The sequence below is a fragment of the Cynocephalus volans genome, chromosome 10 (genome assembly GCF_027409185.1).
Source record: "Cynocephalus volans isolate mCynVol1 chromosome 10, mCynVol1.pri, whole genome shotgun sequence".
Classification (NCBI taxonomy): Eukaryota; Metazoa; Chordata; class Mammalia; order Dermoptera; family Cynocephalidae; genus Cynocephalus; species Cynocephalus volans.
The window spans coordinates 114,193,146-114,215,072 of record NC_084469.1 but is presented as its reverse complement, the minus strand read 5'-3'; the positions used below and the strand labels follow the sequence as shown (position 1 = coordinate 114,215,072).

The window sequence follows — 21,927 nt, the reverse complement described above, 5'->3', positions numbered from 1 at the left end:
GTATGGATAGACCACATTTTGGATATCCATTACTCCTTCAATTTTGAAACTTTTGTTTCCATCTTTGTCTCTAAGCTTCCTGGGGGGAGAAGGAGAGTGTCAGGGCATGGGCTGAGTCTCCTTCCTTCCCAGGGTTATCCTCAGCTTCAGGAAGTGGCCTGCCACCTGGGACTCCTTAGTGCCCCTGTCTCGGTGAGACCAGAGGCACCACTTTGGAAGGTTGCAGCTGGGTGGGGTGGCCAGATCTAGCAAATAAAAATATAGGACACTCAGGTAAATTTGAATTTTAGATAATCAAAGAACACTCTTTTCATAAAAGTATGCCCCATGTAATATTTCCCCTAAAAAACTGTTTGTTGTTCATCTGAAACTCAGATTTAACTGGGCATCCTGTGTTTTAATTGAAAAGCCTGTCTCCAATCCTCACATAGAAGGGGCAGTAAGCTGAGGGTGAGATTTGGGGGTGAGGTGTTGGTGTTTCAGTCTCTGCTGCAGTGAGTTGACAGAGTGATGGTACAGACTCTCCGTTCTCCCCCCAAAAGCCCTTACCAGGGTGGGGAGCCCCCACAGTTGGTGGCCTGGTGCAATAGTGACTCCAGCTGATGACTGCAGTAGGCTGGGTTTATGCATGTCAGGAGTCATGCTGAGGCTCATTTAATTCCCACAAGGACCTATGGCATGAGGAGTTTTGGACCCATTCTGTAGATAAGGAAACCAAGGGTCAGAGAGATCTAGAGACTTGCCCAAAGTCACACAAGCTAATAAGGAGAGCATGAAACAAGCCTGGATCTGCTGATTGTTTTCCTTTTCATTTTATCGTGGTATGACGTATATAACGTAAAATTTACCATTTTAACCACTTTCAAATGTACAGTTCAGTGGCATTAACTACATTCACAATGTTGTGCAACCATCATCAGTATCTATTTCCAAAACTGGTCCATCATCCCAAACAGAAACTGTACCCGTTAAACAGTAACTCCCCGTCAGCCCCTCCCCCGCCCTCGCACCACTGTCTGTCTCTATGGATTTGCCTGTTCTGGACATTTTATAGAGATGGGCTGGCTTCTCTCACCTAGCATCATGTCTTCAGGACTCATCTGTGTTGCACCACGTGCGTCAGCACTTCATTCCCTTCTGTAGCAGAGGGATGTCCCGTTGGATAGAAGGACACATGGTGCATATCCGTTCATCATTGGTGGACACTTGGGTAGTTTTTGCCTTTTTGGCTGTTGTGAACAGCGCGGCTGTGAACTTGAGCATGCACATGTCTCTTCAGTCCCTGCCTTCACTTCTTTTGGGTATGTTGGGTCTGCCGATTTTAATGCCTAAGGCTGTCAGTCGCCACCCCTTCCCCATGCACTTGAATCTCTTCCATGGTGTCCCTGCTGCGTGGTCTTCCAAACTCTTCTTGGGTACCCCCAGCAAGGGGAGGCCACTGCCTCTCCAGGCAGCCCGTGCAGTGCCCAGTGGGGAGAAGCCCAGACCTGCGTCCCACCGTGCATCGGCCCTGGGGCCCAGGCATGCTGCTTTCTCCTTCCTCACAATACCCGCCCAGCCTTCCTGGGGTTGGCCTCTGCTGGTTCCGTGCTCCTTATTCTCCGTCACACGCTCTGACGCCTCCCTTTCCCCTCCCCGATTTCTAAGAGAGAGAATGAAATCCAACTGCGGGAAGCAGGACAGAAGTGTCTTTAAAAGCCACCGTCAGTATTATAAATTATAAAAACTCGCTGTGGTCCATCAGGCTGATGTCGCCTCACCAGGTTTCATCAAGCTTGAAAGTGCAGGCGCAGAAACGCGGACACTCCCTCCCTGTGTCCCCTCCATCTCTGTCCTGGGAGCTCACCCCTTTCTCCTTTGTCTCCCCAGGGACGTACCAGGGCCAGTGGGTTGGTGGCATGCGCCAGGGCTACGGTGTGCGGCAGAGTGTCCCCTACGGCATGGCAGCAGTCATCCGCTCACCCCTGAGGACATCCATCAACTCTCTGCGCAGTGAGCACACCAACGGCACGGCGCTGCACCCGGACGCCTCCCCGGCGGTGGCCGGCAGCCCGGCCGTGTCCCGGGGGGGCTTCGTGCTCGTGGCGCACAGCGACTCCGAGATCCTCAAGAGCAAGAAGAAGGGGCTGTTCCGGCGCTCGCTGCTGAGCGGGCTGAAGCTGCGCAAGTCCGAGTCCAAGAGCAGCCTGGCCAGCCAGCGCAGCAAGCAGAGCTCCTTCCGCAGCGAGGCGGGCATGAGCACCGTCAGCTCCACGGCCAGCGACATCCACTCCACCATCAGCCTGGGCGAGGCCGAGGCCGAGCTGGCCGTCATCGAGGATGACATTGATGCCACCACCACCGAGACCTATGTGGGTGAGTGGAAGAATGACAAGCGATCGGGCTTCGGCGTGAGCCAGCGCTCGGATGGGCTCAAGTACGAGGGCGAGTGGGCCGGCAACCGGCGGCACGGCTACGGCTGCATGACCTTCCCCGACGGCACCAAGGAGGAGGGCAAGTACAAGCAGAACGTGCTCGTCAGCGGCAAGCGCAAGAACCTCATCCCGCTGCGGGCCAGCAAGATCCGCGAGAAGGTGGACCGGGCCGTGGAGGCGGCCGAGCGGGCGGCCACCATCGCCAAGCAGAAGGCTGAGATTGCGGCTTCCAGGTAAGAGGTTGAGGGGGCGGCCACGGCCTGGCGGGGCTGACTGATCTCAGTCACCTGGTGGGGGGTTGCGGGCCTGGTCTGGTCAGTCACACGGTCCCTTGAGGCCTTGGGCTGTGCCCAGTTTGAGGCTGACACTGGCGCTTCTCAAACTATACCCCACAGAACCCTGGAGTTCCTTGGAAGTCTCAGAAGTAAGAGGGCATGGACAGGGGTGGGGCATGAGAGGGTTTTGGACCTACAGATTCCCTCCCACACAGACCAGTGTCTCTTTTATCTGTTCCACATGCTGGTGTCTAACGTGAAATACTGATGGGTAGAGCAGGTGGTCCGTTCTGTTGGCGCAGTGCTCCACGGGCAGCTGCTGGTTCACATGAGGCTTGGTGCTTTCAGCCACCAGCACCCTGAATGGGCTTTGGGGTCTGCTTTATTTGAGGTTTGGCACAGCCATCAGGCCCTAAGAAAGGGGCCTGACCGTAGTGGGTGCCTTGTGGATGACAAGGTGTCTTTAGGCGTTGGTATAGGTGGGAGCTTTCGGGCCAGAGGAGGCTGCAGAGGTGGGCACATGAGCCTCCCAGCCAGGCTGGGGGTGGCAAGGGGCCGCAGAGGTGTGGGAGCCACTGCTGCAGGCTGGGGAGGTTGTTCTGTGGAAAGCCTGGGCCCCACAGGTGGACCCCTGGGCTCTAAAGTAACTGAGTCACTCGTTGGCTTTGTCAAGGCTTCAGAAGGCGTTTCGGGAAACACAGCCTCTGCTTCCCGCCAGCGCCTGCTTCTGGTCAGGGTGGGGTCACCAGGGTCTGCCCCGGGAGGCCTCTAGGGGGACATTTCCCTGTGTCTTTCTTGACACTTCTATTCCCAGCCTGGAGCAGGCCTGGAGTTCTCCCAGGAAAGCTTCCAGCTCAGTTATGGCTCAGCCCTCCCGACCTCGTCGTTAATTAAAGTGCTAAAAGTAACTTTTAAGATATAGCTCAATGAACACAGTATACTCCAGATTAAACTATTGTTAACATTCTACCACACACACATGCACAAAAAACTTAGCCCATTTGGTTCTGATTTCCAGTGATCTTTGATCTACAGGGAAAGTGCCAAATTGATGGCTGTGAGTTGCTGGCAGAACACCTGTGGCTCACAGAGTCCGAGGTTTTAGAGAAAATGAGATCCATTCCAAGGAGCCAAACAGAAGGAAAATAGGATTACTACCTGAGTATGGAGGTCCCAAAGTGCTCTGACCGCCCCCTTCTAACTCCCCCAGGAATGTTCGGGCAGGGAAATAAATAGCAGCGTGTATGACTACTCACCTGGTATTTTAAGAACAAATTAGGTTCAATAGTTATTTTTTCCATCATAAATGTAACACTTGCTCCATGTAAGAAAATTGGAAAATGATACTTAGGAGGAAAGCTGCGTTGGCTGTGGTCTGACATATCATCTGAGAGTCCTTGGCATTTTGGCGAATCTCCTTCCTTCCAGTTGTTTTGTTGTGTTTTCCGACCCTTTGTATTTTGGTTTTTTGGCCCAGTGGACAAGAGGCCATTTGTGGGGCCAGGGACAGTGGGGTCAGAGATGGCAGGACGTTCCCGCCTGGCCTGAAGGTTGGTCCTCAGCCGAGGGCTTGTAAGACAGGAGCACGGGGATTTCATGGACAGTGCGTACTCCACAGGACCGCCTTTAGGGCCCCTTCCCCAGGTGAATGTCTTTAGGACTGAGGACATGGGCACAGAACAGTTTTCAGACCCCATGGGAAGTGAAGGAGCAGGGTGTGCTGCGGGCAGAGCTGGGCCAGTACGTGAGGAGGTCCCTGGCAGGGTTGTCATCTCTGTGCCTTAGTCCCTCATCTGTGATGCGGGAGGAGGCCCAGGAGGCTCACGTGGTCACAGCTTCATTTGTGGCTGGCTCCTGCCCCTCGGGGTGGGGGAGCTGATGTCCCACACATGTGAGAGCATGGGGCTGGGGGAGGCGCTGACATGGGAGTGGCCTCCATGACCAGGAGAAACCGAGAGGCTGGACCCGGAAGGGACAGAGACACAAAGAAGTTGGGGCCAGCTCAGGATCGGTAAGTCACCAGCCCGTCATGGCATTGGCCGGCAGCCGGCCTGGGTGTGGCACAGCTCCTGGGGCCTCTCCTGTGTTTTATCTGCTGGACAGAAGAACAGATGGACGAATGGATGGGTGGGCGGATGGACCCCAGGAGAGAGGGCAGGCGGGAGCCTGTGCGCGTGTGTGCACAGCTGCAGACGCCCTGGCAGATCCCCCTCCCCGTTCGTCCACTGAACCTCTGTCACCACCCTCAGCCCCACTGGCCATCCCCGGCCCCAGGCTTGTCTTCTGCACACACAGTGTCGCCGAGTAGACTCAGTCCTGTCGCAGGTGCTGCAGGTGCCAGAGAGAGTGAATGACTGGGGTTTTGCAGCCTGGCCTCTGTGTGAGAAAGGGCCTAGCTGCACACACGCACACCACACACACATCCTCACACTCACTGTCATGGGGACGTGGGGGCTGGGTGCGTCTCCTCCCAGGTCACCAGCACGTCCTGAATTGCAGAGTCTGGCACTTACAGTGTGAGGGAGGAGGCGTCAGGCCTTAACTGGGGAACCCGCTTCTTGGAGTCTGGCCTCCAAGACCCTAGGCCATGTCCAGCCCGGGCCCTCGCTGCTGAGCGACCTTGGCAGGTTGCTCACCCTCTCTGGTCCTGGGTTCCCCCTTGAAGGAGAGGATTGGGCTCCATGCTCCCTGCGGTGCCCTTGGTGTGGGACCTGGCACATGGGGACACCAACATCGGTGCAGCTGTCACCCCAGCCCTGCCCTGCGCCAGCGTGCCCACAGGCAGCTGCATGTGTGAGCTGCAGCCAGGCCTCCTCCCAGAGTCACAGGCAACACAGTGTCCTCAGTCACCACAATGGCGAGCCTCCATTCCAGGCTGCAGCCCAAAGCTGTGTTTCCTACATTTTCTCAATGGGCTTAGAATTTGGAAAAAAGAGAGAGAGAAGGGAGCAGAGGCTGTTGTCCTCAGGAGGGAAGCCGCGATGGCTGGCTGGCTCAGCGGCCCTGAAGCCCCAGGGTTGACTCCACTGGAGCATGAGAGCAGCCAGCGAGGGGCGGGCTGAGGTCACTGTCACAGCTAGAGAGACGGTGGGGGAGTGGCGGGGCTGTGTCGCTTTGCCCTCGCCTGGGCATGGCCATGCCTGTCCAGCTGGGTGAGCTGAGAAAGAGGTTGCTTCGTCTTCACTGGAGCTCGTAGGGACGGCTGCAGGGAGGGCAGGGGACACGAGCTTTCCTGGAAGATGGGGCAGTGGGGGGTGCATGGAGCTGGAACCCTGAGGGGGGTGCCGTGGTTCACACTTCGCAGAGGGGAGGACTAAGGCCCAGAGCTGCTAAGGGGACCAACCCGTGTTCCCACAGCTAGGAGTAGGGAGCTGAGGGTCCTCCTTAGGCCTGGTTCTCAGCCCCCCACCATGCACTGGAATCACCTGGGGGATCTAGGCAGGGATGCTGTGGTCGCTGTCTGGGCTTTGGAGTCTTTTGAGCTCCCCAGATAGTTGCATGGTACTGCAGGGTTGTACGCGCACACATGGCCGGGCCCCAGCCCTATCTGTCCCAGCTGGTCTGGGGCCTCCCTGATGCTGGAGCCCTTGGTCTGGGAACCCCACGCTTCTCTCAGTCCTCATGGGTGCTGGGTCGGGTGGCCCACCACAGAGACGAGCCATGGGAGACGAGGGCTGGGCGGGACCCTCTGCTGCAGAGAAAGGAGTGGGTGGAGACACTGTGCTGGGGTCAGCCAGAAGGGGCTGCTGTTTGCCCTGTGCCTCCCTCCTGTGGGTCCTTCTCACCTTCTGGGGACTCCCACTAGCATGCGGCTATGACAGGCTCCACCTGCTGTGTCCCCTAACAGTGGTCCTGGGAAAGGGGGTGGGCTCAGTGGCCTGGCTCCAGCAGCCTGTACCCCGATAGAGCACAGGACACGGGATTGTCCTTCCCTCCTGTGCTTGATGTGTTTGTATGAAGCCTCCCGCACCAGGTAGGCAAGCAGGTCGCCTCCATGCTGACCGGGCGGCCTCTTCTGATGCCCCTGCCCCTTGCCCGCGGCAGACATGACCATCTGGTCAGAGTCCTCCTGGCAGCCTGGAAGTTGCTAGGGTCTGGAAGTTGAAATGGAACCACCGTCCTTGATCTGCTGCTCACCAGAGGACCAGCTTACAGCTGGTGGAATCAGAACACAAACACCGTCACCCACGCTAGAGGTGCAAGAGGACCGATGGTTGTCACACGTTCCATTTCAGCAGCAGAGCCCCTCTGCCATGCAAGCTATCACAGCCCCCAGGGTAGAAGCCAGAGGAAGGCCGGGACGCTCCAGTGGAGGCTGAGGCGGGGCGGGGATGGGGGCAGCCCGGCAGCGTTCACCCTTCCCCACCCCTCCCCTCCCGGGGGAGGAGCGTCTGAGGCTGCGTCCAGGTTCCATGCAGAGGTGCTGACCCCACCCGCTGTGTCTACTGAGGGTGAGGGAAGAGGGTACAGCCCATGCAGGAGTCATGAGAACCTGGCAGGGTGGCTTCTGCTGGGCCCCTCTCTCTGCCAGCCTGTGACGCAGCATGTAAACGTTGCTGTGAGGAGACCCGGAGGGTTTGCAGAGCAGTAGCACAGCAGGAGGAGGAGGGATTATGATGAACCGACCTTCGTTTTGTTGGAACAGATACCCCACCGGGCCAGGGGTTTGTGTCTGTTCTGTTCACTCTGAATCCCAGGGCCTGGACCAGCGCGTGCAGTGGGGTCTCTGCTTGGTCACTGTGTTCTGAGTGAATGAATGATTGCTTAGGCGCCACTTTCTTTATCAGGGGCTGCATAGCTGCTTCTTTTGGTGTGGGGGACCAAGAGGGGGATGGGGGCCACGGCGGCCATGAGGCAGGGGAACTCTGGGCCAACTTGCAAGGCGGGCGAGGGACTTGGGGTGGCCATGCCACAACCACGTTCCCACAGGACCCTTCCTGCTCCTTGGGGCCACAGACCCTCAAGGGGCAGGATGTGGACCCCCTCTGGGTTTAGCACGGTGGCATCTCCTGGAAGGCAGCTACGCTCACTACTATACACCAGGGCCGCCCATGGTGGCATCTTCTGGCAAAATGAACAGGAGAGAGGACCATTTGTCTTGCAGGTTTAGTGTGGTGTTGATGAGTGGGCCCTGAAGTCCCAGCTGTTGACCTTCCTGGAAGCCTTGGAGGTCACCTGGCTCTGCAGAGGGTGGTGAAGAGGAACTTGCACGGGGCTGTGCACGGTGGGAGTTACATGAGAGGGTGTCTGTGCGGTGCTCAGCGCAGCTCGGGCAGCAGGTGCTGAAATGACGAGATGAGAATAGCTGCGACACAGGTGCGTGCACATACACACAGGCTGGGATATGCACCTCGACACCCCTGCAGGGGACCTGGCTTTGCTCCCAAACTTGCTCTTTCGGTTGATGGTGGCCAGGTGGGGGACTGGGAGAGGAAGAACAGCCCGACGTGCCGGGCAGGCGCAGAATAACGATGCCCAAATGCTCGGGTCCTTCCTGCTCTCCACTTGGCACAGCTCCTCTCTGGCGTTAAACCCACAGCCTGGAGTGGTGAGTCAAGCCTGTCTCCTGGGTGTGACCCCATCTGCTTGAGGTGAGTGAGGAGGAGGTGGGGGTGGGGTGGCTGCTGCTTTCTGAGGCTCTTTGCTCCCTGCAGGAGCAGCCCTGGGGTGGGCATGGGCGCGGGCCTGTGGGCAGGGTGTATGCAGAGTGTGCTGGGGAGGCTCTGGGTTGGGGATGGCCCTGGTCTGTCCTAGAAGGTGTGGGAAGTGGGCTGCAGAGGCCAGGCATGTGCAGGGGCTTCTAGGTGGTGGCCACATGGTTGGTGGCACCTGCTCCTATGAGTTGAGGCCGGCTAGGTCTCGTGGCAGTTCACAGGATCGTGACAGCAAGCCCGTGTGGCAGCTGTCAGCTGACGTCCTGTCTTGTGATTCTTTGCTGAGGGTGCAGGGCTTTGACCAGACGTTTAGATAAGAGATGACAAGTTCTTGGCACCTTTGGGGCCCATCCTCCCTCCCCGCACCTGTGGCAGACATGGCTAATTGATGGCTGCATTCAGAATCTTCATGCCAGGCAGGCCCTTCTAATGGATTGGGATTGCCCTACGGGCTCAGTGGGACAGTGAGCTCAGGAAAGATTTGGCCCCAGATGCTAAGGAGGACATTGCCCAGGTCAGTGGCCGGGGTAGGACTGGAGCTTATGTCTGGGCTCTGCTCCTTCTCTTGGGCCCCTGCAGACACAGACCAGGTTCTGAGATCCCCATTAATAAATACAGGGGTGGCTGCTGGCGTCCTTCAAATGCCCTTTAAATACAGTGTTGCTCCTGGGATGGGAAAGATTCGGTGCACAAAACCTGGGATGAGGCCTGCTCAGAAAGGGGGTTCTAAACCCTTCCCCACCATGCCCCTCCTTCTTGAGTGCCTGCTGTGTGCCAGTCCCTGAGCTGGTGGCTGTGAGCCAGTCTCTGGGCCCCCACCTGCTTCCTTTCCGCTCTCTGCAGTGGCTTTCCGACTCCAGAGCAGAGTCCTTCTGTGAGTTACAGATCTCCACCCGCCGGCGCCCTGAGACATGGGTCCAGGTGGGAGGATGCACTATCTACCAGAAGCGTTGGCTGGAGCTCTCTGATGGGTGGTCTTGGCCATGGGAAGCAAGACTTTTAAGGATCTGAAATGGGGAATCGGGAATTTTGTTTTTTAAAAATATTATTGCTCATTAAAACTATAAAATATCCTTGTAAAAATAGTAAAACAATAAGGCAGATCTGTATAAAGTCACTATCCACTTGGAGGTAATGACAGTTTTTTCAGATGTCTTCTCAATGCTTATGCAAACATGCATATCACACCTGTGTAATTTCCCTTTGCAGAAGTGGAATTGTGCTGTGCATTTGCTTCATAGCTTGTTTTCTTTTCTCGTCCCTTGTACTGAGGACATCTTTCCATGTCAGGGTATCCGGATATGTGTGTTTCCTTAATGGCTACATGGTATTCTATGGTAGGCAGGCTCCAGCAGCTTCTGCCCCTCCCCTGTGAATGAGCCCTTCAGATGTGTGTGATCTTTCAGTCTCACGGGCAAGGCCACAGAGGCTGTCCTTGCTCATCCACCTTTGTGGCTGGCACTGGTATTTCCGCACCATGATCTCCCGGAGCAGGCGTTGCTGGCTAAAAGACGTGTGCACTTAAGGTTTGTGGTGGACGCTGCCTCATCCATCACCCAGTGAAAAGGCTGTGCTGACTTAACTTGATGGGGAGGGAGGGCTCCAAGGGGTGGTGGTGGAGTGGCCTTGATTGATTGCTGTGTCGTCGAGGGGCTTCTCCCTGGGGTAGGCTGAATAAAGGCCCCCATAGACATGCATGTCCTAATCCCTGGAACCTGTGGATATGTTACCTTACGTGGCAAAGGGACTTTGCAGATGGGGTTAATTTAAAGATATTGAGATGAGATTACCCTGGATTATCCAGGTGGGCCCAGTGTCATCACAGGGGTCCTTAGGAGAGGACCGCGTTGGAGAAGGAGAGGTGACAAGCAGCAGGGTTGGAGTGATGTGCTCTGAAGGAATAGGGACCAGAAGCAGGAAGCTTCTAGAAGCTGGAAAGGACAAAGGGATTCTCCTCTGCAGCCTCCAGAAGGAACCAGCCCTACAGACACCTTGATTTCAGCCCTCTAAGACTGGGTTTGGATTTCTGAGCTATGGAACTCTAGGAGAATAAATGTGTGTTGTTTTAAGCCACCAAGTCTGTGTCCATTTTTTCCAACAGCTGCAGGAAACTCACATGCTCCACAATCCGGCTGCAGTGTTCCCCTCTCAAGAACGGGCTGCCTGTCCCCTCTGCACCCCCACCAGGCTGGCCTGCTTGGCAGCAGCACCTCCAGGCTCTGCAGAGTTGGGCTGTCTCCGTGCAGGGAACTTGCGGCTTCCTGCCTCCGTGGGAGGGCCGGCCACATGCTAGGAGAGGCCTTCTGGTGGGCGACGGCCCATCTGTGCCTGCTCTGGCCTCCCAACATGAAAGGAAACTGAAAAGGAGAGCCCGGGGAAGGGGTGTTAGAATCCCTGAGAAAGGGCCAGTTTCAAGGCCAGCCGAGGGGGTCACTGAGGGCTAGAGGCTGGTGTGTTGTGTTTGGGGCCCGGCTGCCTTCCGGGTTCTGCATGCAAACCCTCAGCCTGTCCATCACAGCGATCCAGGGAACCTGACCTGGGTCTGTTCTGGCGTCTTCTGTGGGGCTTCCCCAGGGCTGGCAGGTGTCTGGCCTGAGGAGCGGGCTCCTGCACACCTCCCCTACCTCCCCCACCTCCGGTCCTTGCCCCACAGGGTCTTGCCCTTGCCACGGGGTCAGGAGATACCAGCTGTCAGATGTGATTAGGATTGTGGCCACCTCCCTCACCCGCCTCTCAAAATGTGCAGCTTGTCAGACAGGAGCGTGGGGCCTGTGACTCATCCCATGGCAGCTTTCCACCTGGACTCGTCGGAGGCACCTTGGGGGACGCAGGGAGACAGGAAGCCAGCCCTATGCTGGCCACATCCAGGAGATCCCTAGGCCTGGGGGGCTTAGGAGGTTGGGGGGCCTAGAGCCCAGAGTGCAGAGAAGGTCTAGGGCTGCGGGACCCAGGCCATGGAACTTGCCTCTCTCAGGAGAAACCGTTGCCGTTTGAGAGGCCCCAGGGAAAGAGACTCCAAAATGGTCTTGGCAATTCACCCCAGGATTTGGGGACGGCCTGGAATTTCCCCTCTGAATGTAACCCCAAACCCTCCTGTTGCAGCTGAGCCCAGATCTTGTCTATGTTTGCGAGAAATGGTCAGTGGTCCTGCTCTTCATTAGCTCTGTGGCCTCAGGCAAGCTGCTTAAACTCCTTGGGCCTAAAGTGGGTGGAGGACAGGCGTGCCCAGCAGCGGGTCCTCACAAAGAGTAAACACAGTGAGGCTGCCAGCTCAGAGCACCTGGCGCAGGCCACGTGCCCTCCTCTCTGTCAATGTCACCATCAACATGGGTGTTATCAAGGCCAGACTAACCCCAGTGGACCCCAGGCCCCTGTTTCGCTTGCTCCTGTTGGTCTTGGAGACCCCAGACTCCCCACGCTGTGGACACCTGCGCCAGTCAGGCCATGAGAGGCTGCCTCTCTCCGCGTGGCACCTGTGTACTTATGTCTTTCTGGTGCCTCTCCCTGAATGTTAACTTTTTAAGCTGAATTAAATCCAACCCCCCCAGCACCCATGATGCACCTAGGATGTGCCTGGCCCCGGTGCCAGAGTGCAGACATGTGCTGGACTTCGTCCTCATCTGTGACTGAGGACTGCTCTGTCTGCAGGTCGACCAGGCTTTCTTTATCCATCCATTGGTTGGTGGGCATTTGTTTCCACTTCTGTCTGCTGTGAGTAATGCTGTCGTGAACATTCACGTACAAACGTCTGTGCAGACGTGTGTTGGAATCCTTTGGGCAGACACTTACTAGTGGAACTGCTGGGTTCTGTGCTGACTCTAATTTTTGCCTCTTGAGGAACGGCCAGATGACCCCACTTTACATTCCCACCAGCAGAGCTCACAGGCTCCGATGTCTCCACGTCCTCACCACTCTTGCTCTGGTCTGTCTTCTTGATCCCGGCCATCCTCGTGGGTGGGAAGTAGTATCTCATTGTGGCTGCGATTTGCATTTCCCGATGGCTAAAAATGGCGAGCGTCTTTTCGCGTGTTTATTGGCCATTTTATACCTTTATACCTTTTTTGGAGAAACGCCTGCAAGTTGAATTTTTAATAAATACCTCTATCTCATTTCATGTTAAACGTATTTAGGTGTCAGCAGTCAGCCTCCCTGCACGAGACTGCGAGCTCCTGCAGGCAGGACCTGCCTCGTTCTGTGTTCCTGCAGCATCTGGGGCAGGGCCTTGGGAGGACTGTGTTCTGCAGAGTTCTGGGCTGTGAGGTTTGTGTAGGCACCAACGGAGAGACTCCTTCCAGGAGCAGGGCTGTGCAATTGCTCCCAAGCGCCGATCCTGCCTGACTCCGTGCCCTCGGCCCTGAAGCACTGTCCTTGGGGAGAGGTGGTAGCCCCCACTGGGGACAAACCTGCTTCTGGCCCTGGAGGACCCGTTGCTTTTGCGTTGTCACCAGGGAGATGCTGTCCAGGGCCAGTTCACTTTCTAGAGGAAGTCACTGCAGAGCCCTTCCTAGCTTGGGTCCCTCGGGGAAGACAGGCAGAAGCTGCTCGGGACCCTGCCCCTTCCTGAACTTTCTGGTGCCATCTAAGTACTCAGGAAATCATCAAAGCATTGGGAAGCCAAAGGATGTTGCTCTCCCACCTCACCTCCAGCTTTGCGGGTCCTGAGCCCTGCCCTCGGGAGCCTCTACCCCTGCCCGGGACTCCTGGGGAGGAGGTGGGACAGAGAGCACAGGGTTCAAGTCCCGTCCCTGCCCCTCAGAGTCTCTGCTCCCTGCCCCACACCTGTAAGTGGATAGGAGCACCTCCTCTGGAACTGTGAGAGGTCATGCACTTGAAGAACATAGCAGAATACCTGTCATAGGGGGTACTGTCGTGTGGTAAGCAGTGGCCCCCCAAAATTCACATCAACGTAAACACCAGAGTGTGACCTTATTTGGAAACACAGTCTTTGCAGATGTAATTTACAATGAGGCCCTATTGAAGGAGGACGTGCCCTAAATCCTGTGATTGGTGTCTTTGTAGACATGGAACAGTGGAGGCGAGATTGGAGGATGTGGAATCAGGGAGTGCCGAAGGCTACCACAGCTGGAAGAGGCAGGAAGGAGCCTCCGTGGGCCCTGCCACACCTTGATTTTAGACTTTGGCCTCCAGAAGTGTGAGAAAATAGACTTCTGACGTTGTAACCCACCCATTCTGTGATAATCTATTGCAGCAGCCCCAGGAAACAATAGAGTCCTCAAGCACCAGGGCCCATTGTCACTGTTGGTTCCTTATTATTATCACTCTTACTTTATCAACCTCTAAGGGCCTCAGTCACTGTAAAAGGGAGGGACACAGTGAGCCACAGGGCACCTGCTGTCTCTGTGTGCAGATTCGCGGTTCTCCCTGTCATTGCAAGCTGCCTTGGAAGGCATGTGGGGCCTGAGTCACCACCTGGAAGGGAGCCCCCTGCCAGTTAGGACACCATTTCCTTTCCTTTTCTTTTTACTTTTTAGCATGAGAAATCCCCAGAATACTAAAAAGCAGAGGGGAAAGTGTAATGGACATGGTGGGCCAGTTCCCGGGCTTGAGCTGCAAGCTGATCCTGAACTGTCCCTCTTCACCTGACCCCTGACCCCTCCCCCCAAGACTTTTGAAGCAAATCTTAGGCATCATATCTTCTATGAGATAAAATATTTTTTTAAAAAACCCATCATGTCAATATCATTATTCCACCTAAAAAATAACACTGATACCTTAACATCATTAAAAATCCAGCCAGACTTCACATTCTCCTGACAGTTTCATTTTTTATTTGTTGAAATTTATTTAAATTTACTATAGTGTGTTTAAATAAAGATTTAAGTAAGACCCCATGTAGGCATTAGTTGCGATGTCTCTTAAGCCTCTTTTAATTTGTAGACCCCCTTCCCTTCCCTCTCTCGTTTTTGCATTGTTCTCTCTCTCTCTCTCTCTCTCTCTCTTTATTCTTTATTTTGGTTGAGAAAACCAGGCGTTTGTCCTAGAGTTTCCCATGGTCTGGATTTTCCCGAGTGTCTCCAGGGGTGGGTTTAATGTTCTCTTCTGTGCTCTGAAATTGGTAATTAGACGAAGAGGCTTGATCAAATTCTGATTCTTTTTGTTTGTTTTTGCAAAAGCACTTCCCAGATAGCGCTGAGCATGCTGGGGACGGGAGGCGCAGGGGCCATGGGTCTCCTTGTAGGTTGGCAGTAGGTCTTGGTTGTTGCCTGGTCCATCATTTCAGGGGTGCCTGGCTTGACTTGACGTGAACAGGAAATGCACTTTTGTCCTGTCCGAGCCGCTGAGCGTTGTGGGGCCTGACCACTATGCTCTGTACTTGAACCCAAGTCTATGCTGGCCAAGCATGTGGGGGCTGCCTGGCCCTCAGGGAGGCTGCTCATGCGCCACCCCCAGCACCAGCTCCTGGTCCCTTGGAGCCCTGTGTTGTCTGGACTGGAGCTGGGCCAAGCCGGCCCTTGCTTGGGCAGAGCAGGGGGACCATCCAGTGGATGCTAGCCTGCAATGCTGGGAGGGAACCCAGAGAGGCAGCCAGGTGGCACGAGGTGGGTGGCCAGGTGGCGGGCAGTACCCTATGCTTGAGACTGAAACCAGCCTCCCTCCCATCCTCCAGCCCTCAGCCAAGGGAAGGGCTGCTCTCCCTGTGCTCGCAGGCCAGCCTTTGCACCCACGAGTGTTTCTCCCTCGAGTCCCCTCTTGACATTACTATTTTCTTCATCTTTTTGTTAAAGAATCAGATCACCAAGAAGCCTCCCAATCCCATCACCCCAGAAAGCCACTGTTAATATTGTGGGGTGTTTCTTTCAAGGGTAGTTTCCGTGTGCGTGTAAATATACATGCACGCACGGAGGAAGCGTGTGGTGCTGCTCCCGCCATCCTGTCTGCTGTGATTCACTGATGCTTTTTGAACATTCCTCTGCAACACGAAGAGCAATCGGACATCCTCCTCCCTAGAGCAAAGCTGCCTGTTAAGATGTTCTAGATGTAAGGCTAAAGTGAAAATATAGGCTTTAAAGTCACATGTGTAATATGATGCTACCTTTGCAAAAAAGCACAACAGACTTTATCATGTTTAGAGTCTTGGGTTTTGGCCCTGTGACTTAATAACGGTACCTCTTCCCAAGATCCTTAACTTCCCCTCCCCTGTGACTGGGGATGGTCCTGAGTCCCCCGGCGGGGGTGTGAGACCTGCACCACAGAGTACGAATGTCAGGCTGGCAGCCTAGTGTACGGTGGTGTCGTGGAGGCATGGGTCTCTTGCCCTGTGTGCTCATAGTGCAGGTGGGGACCAGGAGTCCCTCAGGGAGGCTCAGGACTTCAACTGTGAGCCCCTTGAGTTGACAACCCATCTCCATCTGAGACTTTGAGGTCCTGCTGTGCTCCTGGCTATGACCCCTGGTGCCAGCCCCCAATGAGGCTAGTCTCGGGGGTCTGGGACCTGCATCAGGCTATGTGGGGCGGGGAGGGTCAACCCAGCCTCCACGGAGGGCTTGCTGTCTACACCTGTGTAGAGAGGACATAATGGGGAGGAGAAGGGTGCAGGACTCCTGCCCCATGGCACTCTCTCTGGGAGAGCATGCAGCTGCCTGTCCTGACAGCTCTTGTGCTGACATCTCTGCAGCGACAGACTGACAGAGCAGTGGCTGGAAGAACGGCAGTCTGGTCACTCTATACCATTGCTCAAAAGCCTCCAGGATAAAGTCCAGATTCCCCAGAAAGATATACAGCCCTCCTTGTGTTCCACCAGGCCCTGGCTGGCGTCCTGCACTGCTGCCCACCACCCTCTGGGCGGTCCACAAATACGCTGTACTTTCCTCTTTGTGTGTGCTGTCCCCTCTGCTTGGAACATCCTTCCTTCTAAGCCCAGCGAGCTCCTACACATCCCTGAAGACCCAGTTCAGACGCCCCTCTCTGAACTCATCCTTGACTCGCAGAGGGGGCTGGCTGCCCCTTTTGCTGATCCCGAAACGCTTTGGTTTTCCTTCCGTATTGGCATTTATCTTGACGTATAGGAGTTTTTCATCTACTTTTGGGATGGTGAGCTCCCTTAAGCTAAGATGGTTTCCTTCTCAGTACCCAGCAGGCACAGGAGGGAGGTGAGTGCTTGCAGATACGGATGAAGGTATCTGGGTGGTTCTGTGTTGTGGCTGCAGGTCAGACGTCATGGGAGCCTCCACCTCTGAGCCGCCCCCTCATCTGCACTTCAGGCACAATGATGGAATAGACCCCACTTCCTGGGGCAGCTGGGGAGTGGAGTGGGAAGATGCCTGTGGACTGCTCCGCACACCGCTGCCACCAGAAAGCTCCACAACGGCATTGCAGTTTTTACTTTGGGACCCTCAGGGACAGGCTGCAAACTTGCTACACAGTAACCCGGAGGGGTTTCTCTAGCAGGGCCTCTGAATCCCATCCCGGCCACACAGAGATGTTGTTCCCATGAGTTCTGATAGCTGCTCTGCCCTCTTCTTGCAGGACAGTGACCACCTAGCTTGGGTGTGACCACTGGTCACCTGGTGACCTTCTGACAAAGACACGTGATAAATCCCCACCCAAGTTGGGCTGGGGGATATCACCACGGACAAGCCGCTCTTTGCTGCCAGTGCCCAGAGGATGTGGCCCAGCGGGTTTCTTTAGCTAGAGGCTGTGAGTGACCAGTTTGCCTTGGGGGTCAGCAGGTGGCAGGAGGTGGGGACATGCCCTCCATCAGTAATAACCGGCAAGGATGGGAGCACCATGTCTGGTACTACTGAGCAGCTTTCTGGCCCTTCCCGTCACCCCTGCCAGTGCACATGGCAAGTCACACAGACCTGCCAGCCCTCTCTGTTCAGCCATCCCAGGAAAGTTGTTCCACTTTGCTGAGCCTCAGTTTCCCCATCAATAAAATAGGAGTAACTTTTTATTTAAGTTTTAATTTTCATGTCCAGTTTTCTCTAAGCAATCGTATCTATTTCCAGGGGTGATATTCAACATCGTTAACTACCCATAGGTTGCAGGCACGAGCCAGTCTTCGAGCCCCTGCATAGGGAACTGGCTGTGCTGTGCCCTTCCGTGCCTCTGCTCTACGCACCTCGTAGGAGGCTCTAGGTTGCAGGAGAGCATCAGAAGGTGCCGACTGCGAGCCTGGCTCCAGGTGCACCCAGGAGGCTGGGTGGCCTCTCTGCTGCTGTCACTGTGCGGTGCCCTTCGACCACCTGCCCAGCTGGCCTCTGCATAGCTGTCCTGCGTGGGGGCTGCCTGGCAGGGCGTCCCCGTGTGACAGCGCAGCCTCACTAGGGAGACTCTCGGGAGATGGTTGGGAGCTGTGCCCCCTTGAGTGTTAACCAGTCAGGGTGCCTTGACCATGAACCTCCCTCCTTGAGCCAGTCAGCCAAGTAGATGCTGCGAGCCAGGCGCCCCTCCAGGGTTTCTGTGCACCTGTGCCCGGGACCCTTGTGGCAGTGCAGGTGCTGGTGTAACTCACTCCACAGCTAAGCAAACTGAGCTGCTTCTGTGTTGTTTTGTCCAGTGAACCCTTGGCTGGAGTCACCCCAAAAGCTGTGGCAGGGGAGCTCCCACAAGGGACTCCCCCAAGATGGGACCGGTTGGGATACCAAAGAAAGAAGCAGTGAACACGAGGGGGATCAGTCCAAAGTGTTGATTGAGGGAACTTATGTATAGAAGCGGCTGCAGCTTCTGCACGAGGGACGGGGAGATGAGAGACGTGGAGACATACGTTCTACCAGTATGTCCACAACGAGGGGGCCAGGCGCAGATTTTATAGGAGGTAAACTAAGGAGTTTGCTCAGGGCAGGTCTAGTTTCCATGCCTGATCTTCCCGTGTTTTGGGCAGCAACCTACACAAGTTTGTCAGTGCCTGGGAATGTTCAAGGCTCTGGTTTGGTTAAGCTTGCAGAGGAAAACCTGCCACTGGCCACTCACAGGGTGGTCAAGGCACTCAGAGTTTCTCAGTCAGGACTGAGGAAGAGTGGGAGGAACTGGGGGACCCCATGTGTGCCTTGGGCGTCCTTTCTCCTCTTGCTCCTCTGTCCCTGGTGTCTTAGTCTGCTTGGGCTGCAGTAACAGAGCGCCACAGATTAGGTGGCTTATTCAACAAACATTTTTTTTCTCACAGTCTGGAGGCTGGAAAGTCCAAGATCAAGTTGTTGGCAGGGCTGGGTTCTGGAGAGGGCCCTCTTCTTGGGGTGTCTTCTCACTGTCTGCACATGGTCTCTCCTCTCCTCCGTGCATGAGAGGGTCTCTCTCTTCCTCTTCTTTCTAGGCCACCAGTCCCATCAGGTCAGGACCTCACCCTAGGACCGCACTCAACCTGAGTGACCTCCTGAGAAGCCCTAGCTCCAAATGCAGTCACAGTGGGGCTTAGGGCTTCACATATGAATTTCGGGACTCAGGGGAACTCAGTTCAGTCCACAGCACCTGGAGTGTTAGGAAGGAGGCCAGACCCTTAATGTTTTAAGGTTTGACACGTGCTACAGCTTGGATGAACCCTGAGAACACGATGCTGAGCAGAGAAGCCAGTCACAAAAGGTCAAATACTGTGTGATTCCATTCATATGAAATTCCTAAAAATGGCGAATCCATAGGGACAGAAAGTAGATTGGTGGTAACCAGGGGCTGGGGGAGGGGGTGGGGAGTGCCTGCTAATGGGTACAGGGTTTCTGTCTGGGGTGATGAACATGTTCTGGAAGTAGATAAAGGTGATGGATGCGTAGCACAGTGAATGTGCTAAATGTCACTGAATTGTGTGCATTATATAAAAAATTGTTATATTAAAAAAAAAAAAACACTGGCTCGAACAAAAGAGAAGCTTATTTCTCTCAAGTAACAGTCCAGTCTGGTACAGAGACTGCCATGTGAGGCCACTGGTGCCCAGGCCCTCCGGTCTTGAGCGACTCCATCTCTGGGCACGACCCTAGCTCACCCCATGACCAGGAAGGAGGAGAAGACAATGCACCTGTCCTTTAAGGATGCAGCCAGGGACTGAGCTCTTGCCCTGTTGACCGGAACTTGGTCACATGGCCACACCTGGTGGCACAGGAGGCTGGGAAATGCAGTCCTTAATCTGGGTGGCCATGCACCCCGCTGACAGGGGCTTTAGCACTATGGAGAGAGGGGCTGTGGCTGCTGGGGGCAGCCTGCCGCCCCTGCCACGCCTGGCCATGCAGTGGTCATGCTTGAATGCCTGGTTGTCCCTGAGCACCCGGGGGCCATCACTCCTTGAGTGTGGAGATGCTGCCTGTGTGTTAACTGGTGTCTCCAGTGCCAGACCTGGCACCTGCCCAGGTAGATGCGCAGCAGTACTGATATTAAGTACTGACAGTGAGTGACAGGTACTGGTCGAGTGACAGGTAGAGGGTCAAAGTGACTTCCTGAGCTCACAGAGCCACTTGTCAGCCAACCCAGGATTCTAGCCACCAGCCTGGGCACCCTGGTGGGGGATTCTGCATTCTCTGCCTTCTGAGGAAAGTTCAGGGGAATTAAGACACGGAGTCTCTCTGTCTGTCTCTCTGTCTCCCTCCCTGTCTCTCTCTCCTTGTTTCTCCCTCTGTCTCTCTGTCTCTGTGTCTCTCTCTGTCTCTCCCTCCCTGTCTCTCTCTCTCCATGTCTCCCTCTCTGTCTCTCTACCTGTGGTTCTGACATGGACCCGGGGGATGACCACAGCGGAAGGCAGAGAAGAGAGAAGAGCCCAGATGACATCCGGGTGGCCCTGGCGCCCTGGCAGGTGGAGGGCAAGACTTGCCCCTGCAGTGGGCAAGTGGGGAGGTGGTGACACTTCTGAGCCACCTCCCTGGGGCCTGTGAGGGCTCGTGGCGGGGGTCTGGGCTTGCTGCTGGGGCTGTCGCGGAGGCTGTGGCTGGCCGCCTCCACAGCCCCGATATCCTCTCCCTTTCTTATCAGATCCCCTTGTTAGTTATTTTCCCAGCAGGGCGGCTTGACTGGCTGGTGCCTCCGGGAGTAATTACACGAGGAGGCTGCTGGAGGGGGTGGTTACCGGCAGGCGCCACCGTCACTGTGGCCTCAGTGTCACTCAGCGTCACTCAGGCGGGCCCAACGGGAGACTGCCCTGCCTGGCGCCTGGGCTGGTGCCCGCTGAGACTGGGGCAGCTTCAGTGGCAATGAGCTCTGGTTGATGGGCACTGCTGCCTAAAGCTCTGGGTCAAGAAAGGTTCTGAGGCTGAGTCTGGGCTCAGGGAGGGCCCTGGCTGGTTGGAAATGACTGTGTGTCCCAGGCATGCAAAGGGCATTACCAAGAGGGTGTCGCTGTCCAGCCTCTGCTGCGTGTGAGGAGGGGCTGCGGGGACGCTGCCTCCACTGGCGCGTTTGCGGCTCTGCAGAGGGACTTGCTGTCTTCTCTGGCCCTAGTGCCTGTAGCGTTGTTTTTTCCATTTTCAAAAGTCGTGGTAGAATACGTGGAACATGGCATTCATCATTTTAACCATTTTTAAGTGCACAGCTCAGTGGCGTTGTCTGTTGTGCAGCCGTCACCCATCATCTCTGGAGTGCTTCCCCGTGCAGAGCAGGGGCTGTGGCCGTCAGTGGTAACCCCCGCTCACCCCGCCGCTGGGTCAGTCGGGTGTCAGCTGGTGCTGGGGGTGGTGAGTCCTCGGGGGTGGTAGGATGGCCCCACCTCAGAGCACCCCTGCCCCTGGTCTGTGCTGAGGAGGCTCCTGTCAAGGGGCCCCACCTGTCTGAGCCTCAGTTTCCGCATCTGCAGAGGAGCCAATGCCAGGACCCGCCTCTGAGGCTGTGGAGAGACGAAGACGGAGCCACGGTGACTTGTTAGCAGTCCAGGAGGGAACTTTCTAGACCGGTGACATCCCCATGCGGAAGGCTCTCGCTGGAGCCTCTGTTTCAGGGAATGGAGCATTTTCCCCTGAGCAGATGCCAGGCAACTTTCTCAGGTGGACAGAGGGGTCTGCAGGGAGGGTAAAGAGGACTCTTGCTGGGTCGGCGTTTGTGGCATCCGTCAAAGTGCCCCCGTGGGCTGGAAGTTAAAGGGACTTTCCTGGAGAGCCACTCCCAGGACTGCTCCTAGAGGCAGCTGTGCTGGTCTATTCTGCCCGCCCCACACTCCTGTCCCTATCAGCAGAGGCCAGCACACCAGGGCCTGGCACAAGTCCCTGTGTTGTCACCGCAGCTCTCTTCAGTCTCCCATTTTGTAGAGAGGATGCCACAGCTTAGGGGACAAAGTCACATGCTTCCAGGTGACAGGTCTCTGTACCTCCCCACTGGCTGCCTCTTCCACGATACGCCGATAATCACATGTCATGTCACCTCTCTGAGCCTCACTGTGTTTGTCTGTGAGATGGGACAGACACCTCATGAGGCGTCACAGATCCATGAAGCTAGTGAAACGTCAGCTCCACTGAGCTGGGATTTGGCATACTTGACGTCAGAGAGTCGCAGGATCCCGTGCCCTCCCGGGACACATCCAGATCGATGTCCTGTAGCCTGTCAGTTTCTCTGAGCCTCAGTTTTCCCCATCTGTCAAATGGGATGACAATAGCGCCTGCCTCATAGAGCTTAGAATAGTGCCAGGCACAGAGCACATCACCAAAAATGCTTTCTAAC

General features: G+C 55.7%; 1 protein-coding gene across 1 annotated transcript in view; it reads left to right on the top strand.

Annotated features, from left to right (window-relative positions):
* The window catches only part of JPH3 (junctophilin 3), an 89,843-nt gene that overhangs the window by 28,456 nt on the left and 39,460 nt on the right, over positions 1-21,927 (top strand). The window contains exon 2 of the mRNA XM_063113073.1: positions 1,870-2,647. Within this exon, the coding sequence (XP_062969143.1) occupies positions 1,870-2,647 (778 nt within the window). The remainder of the gene's footprint in view (positions 1-1,869; positions 2,648-21,927) is intronic.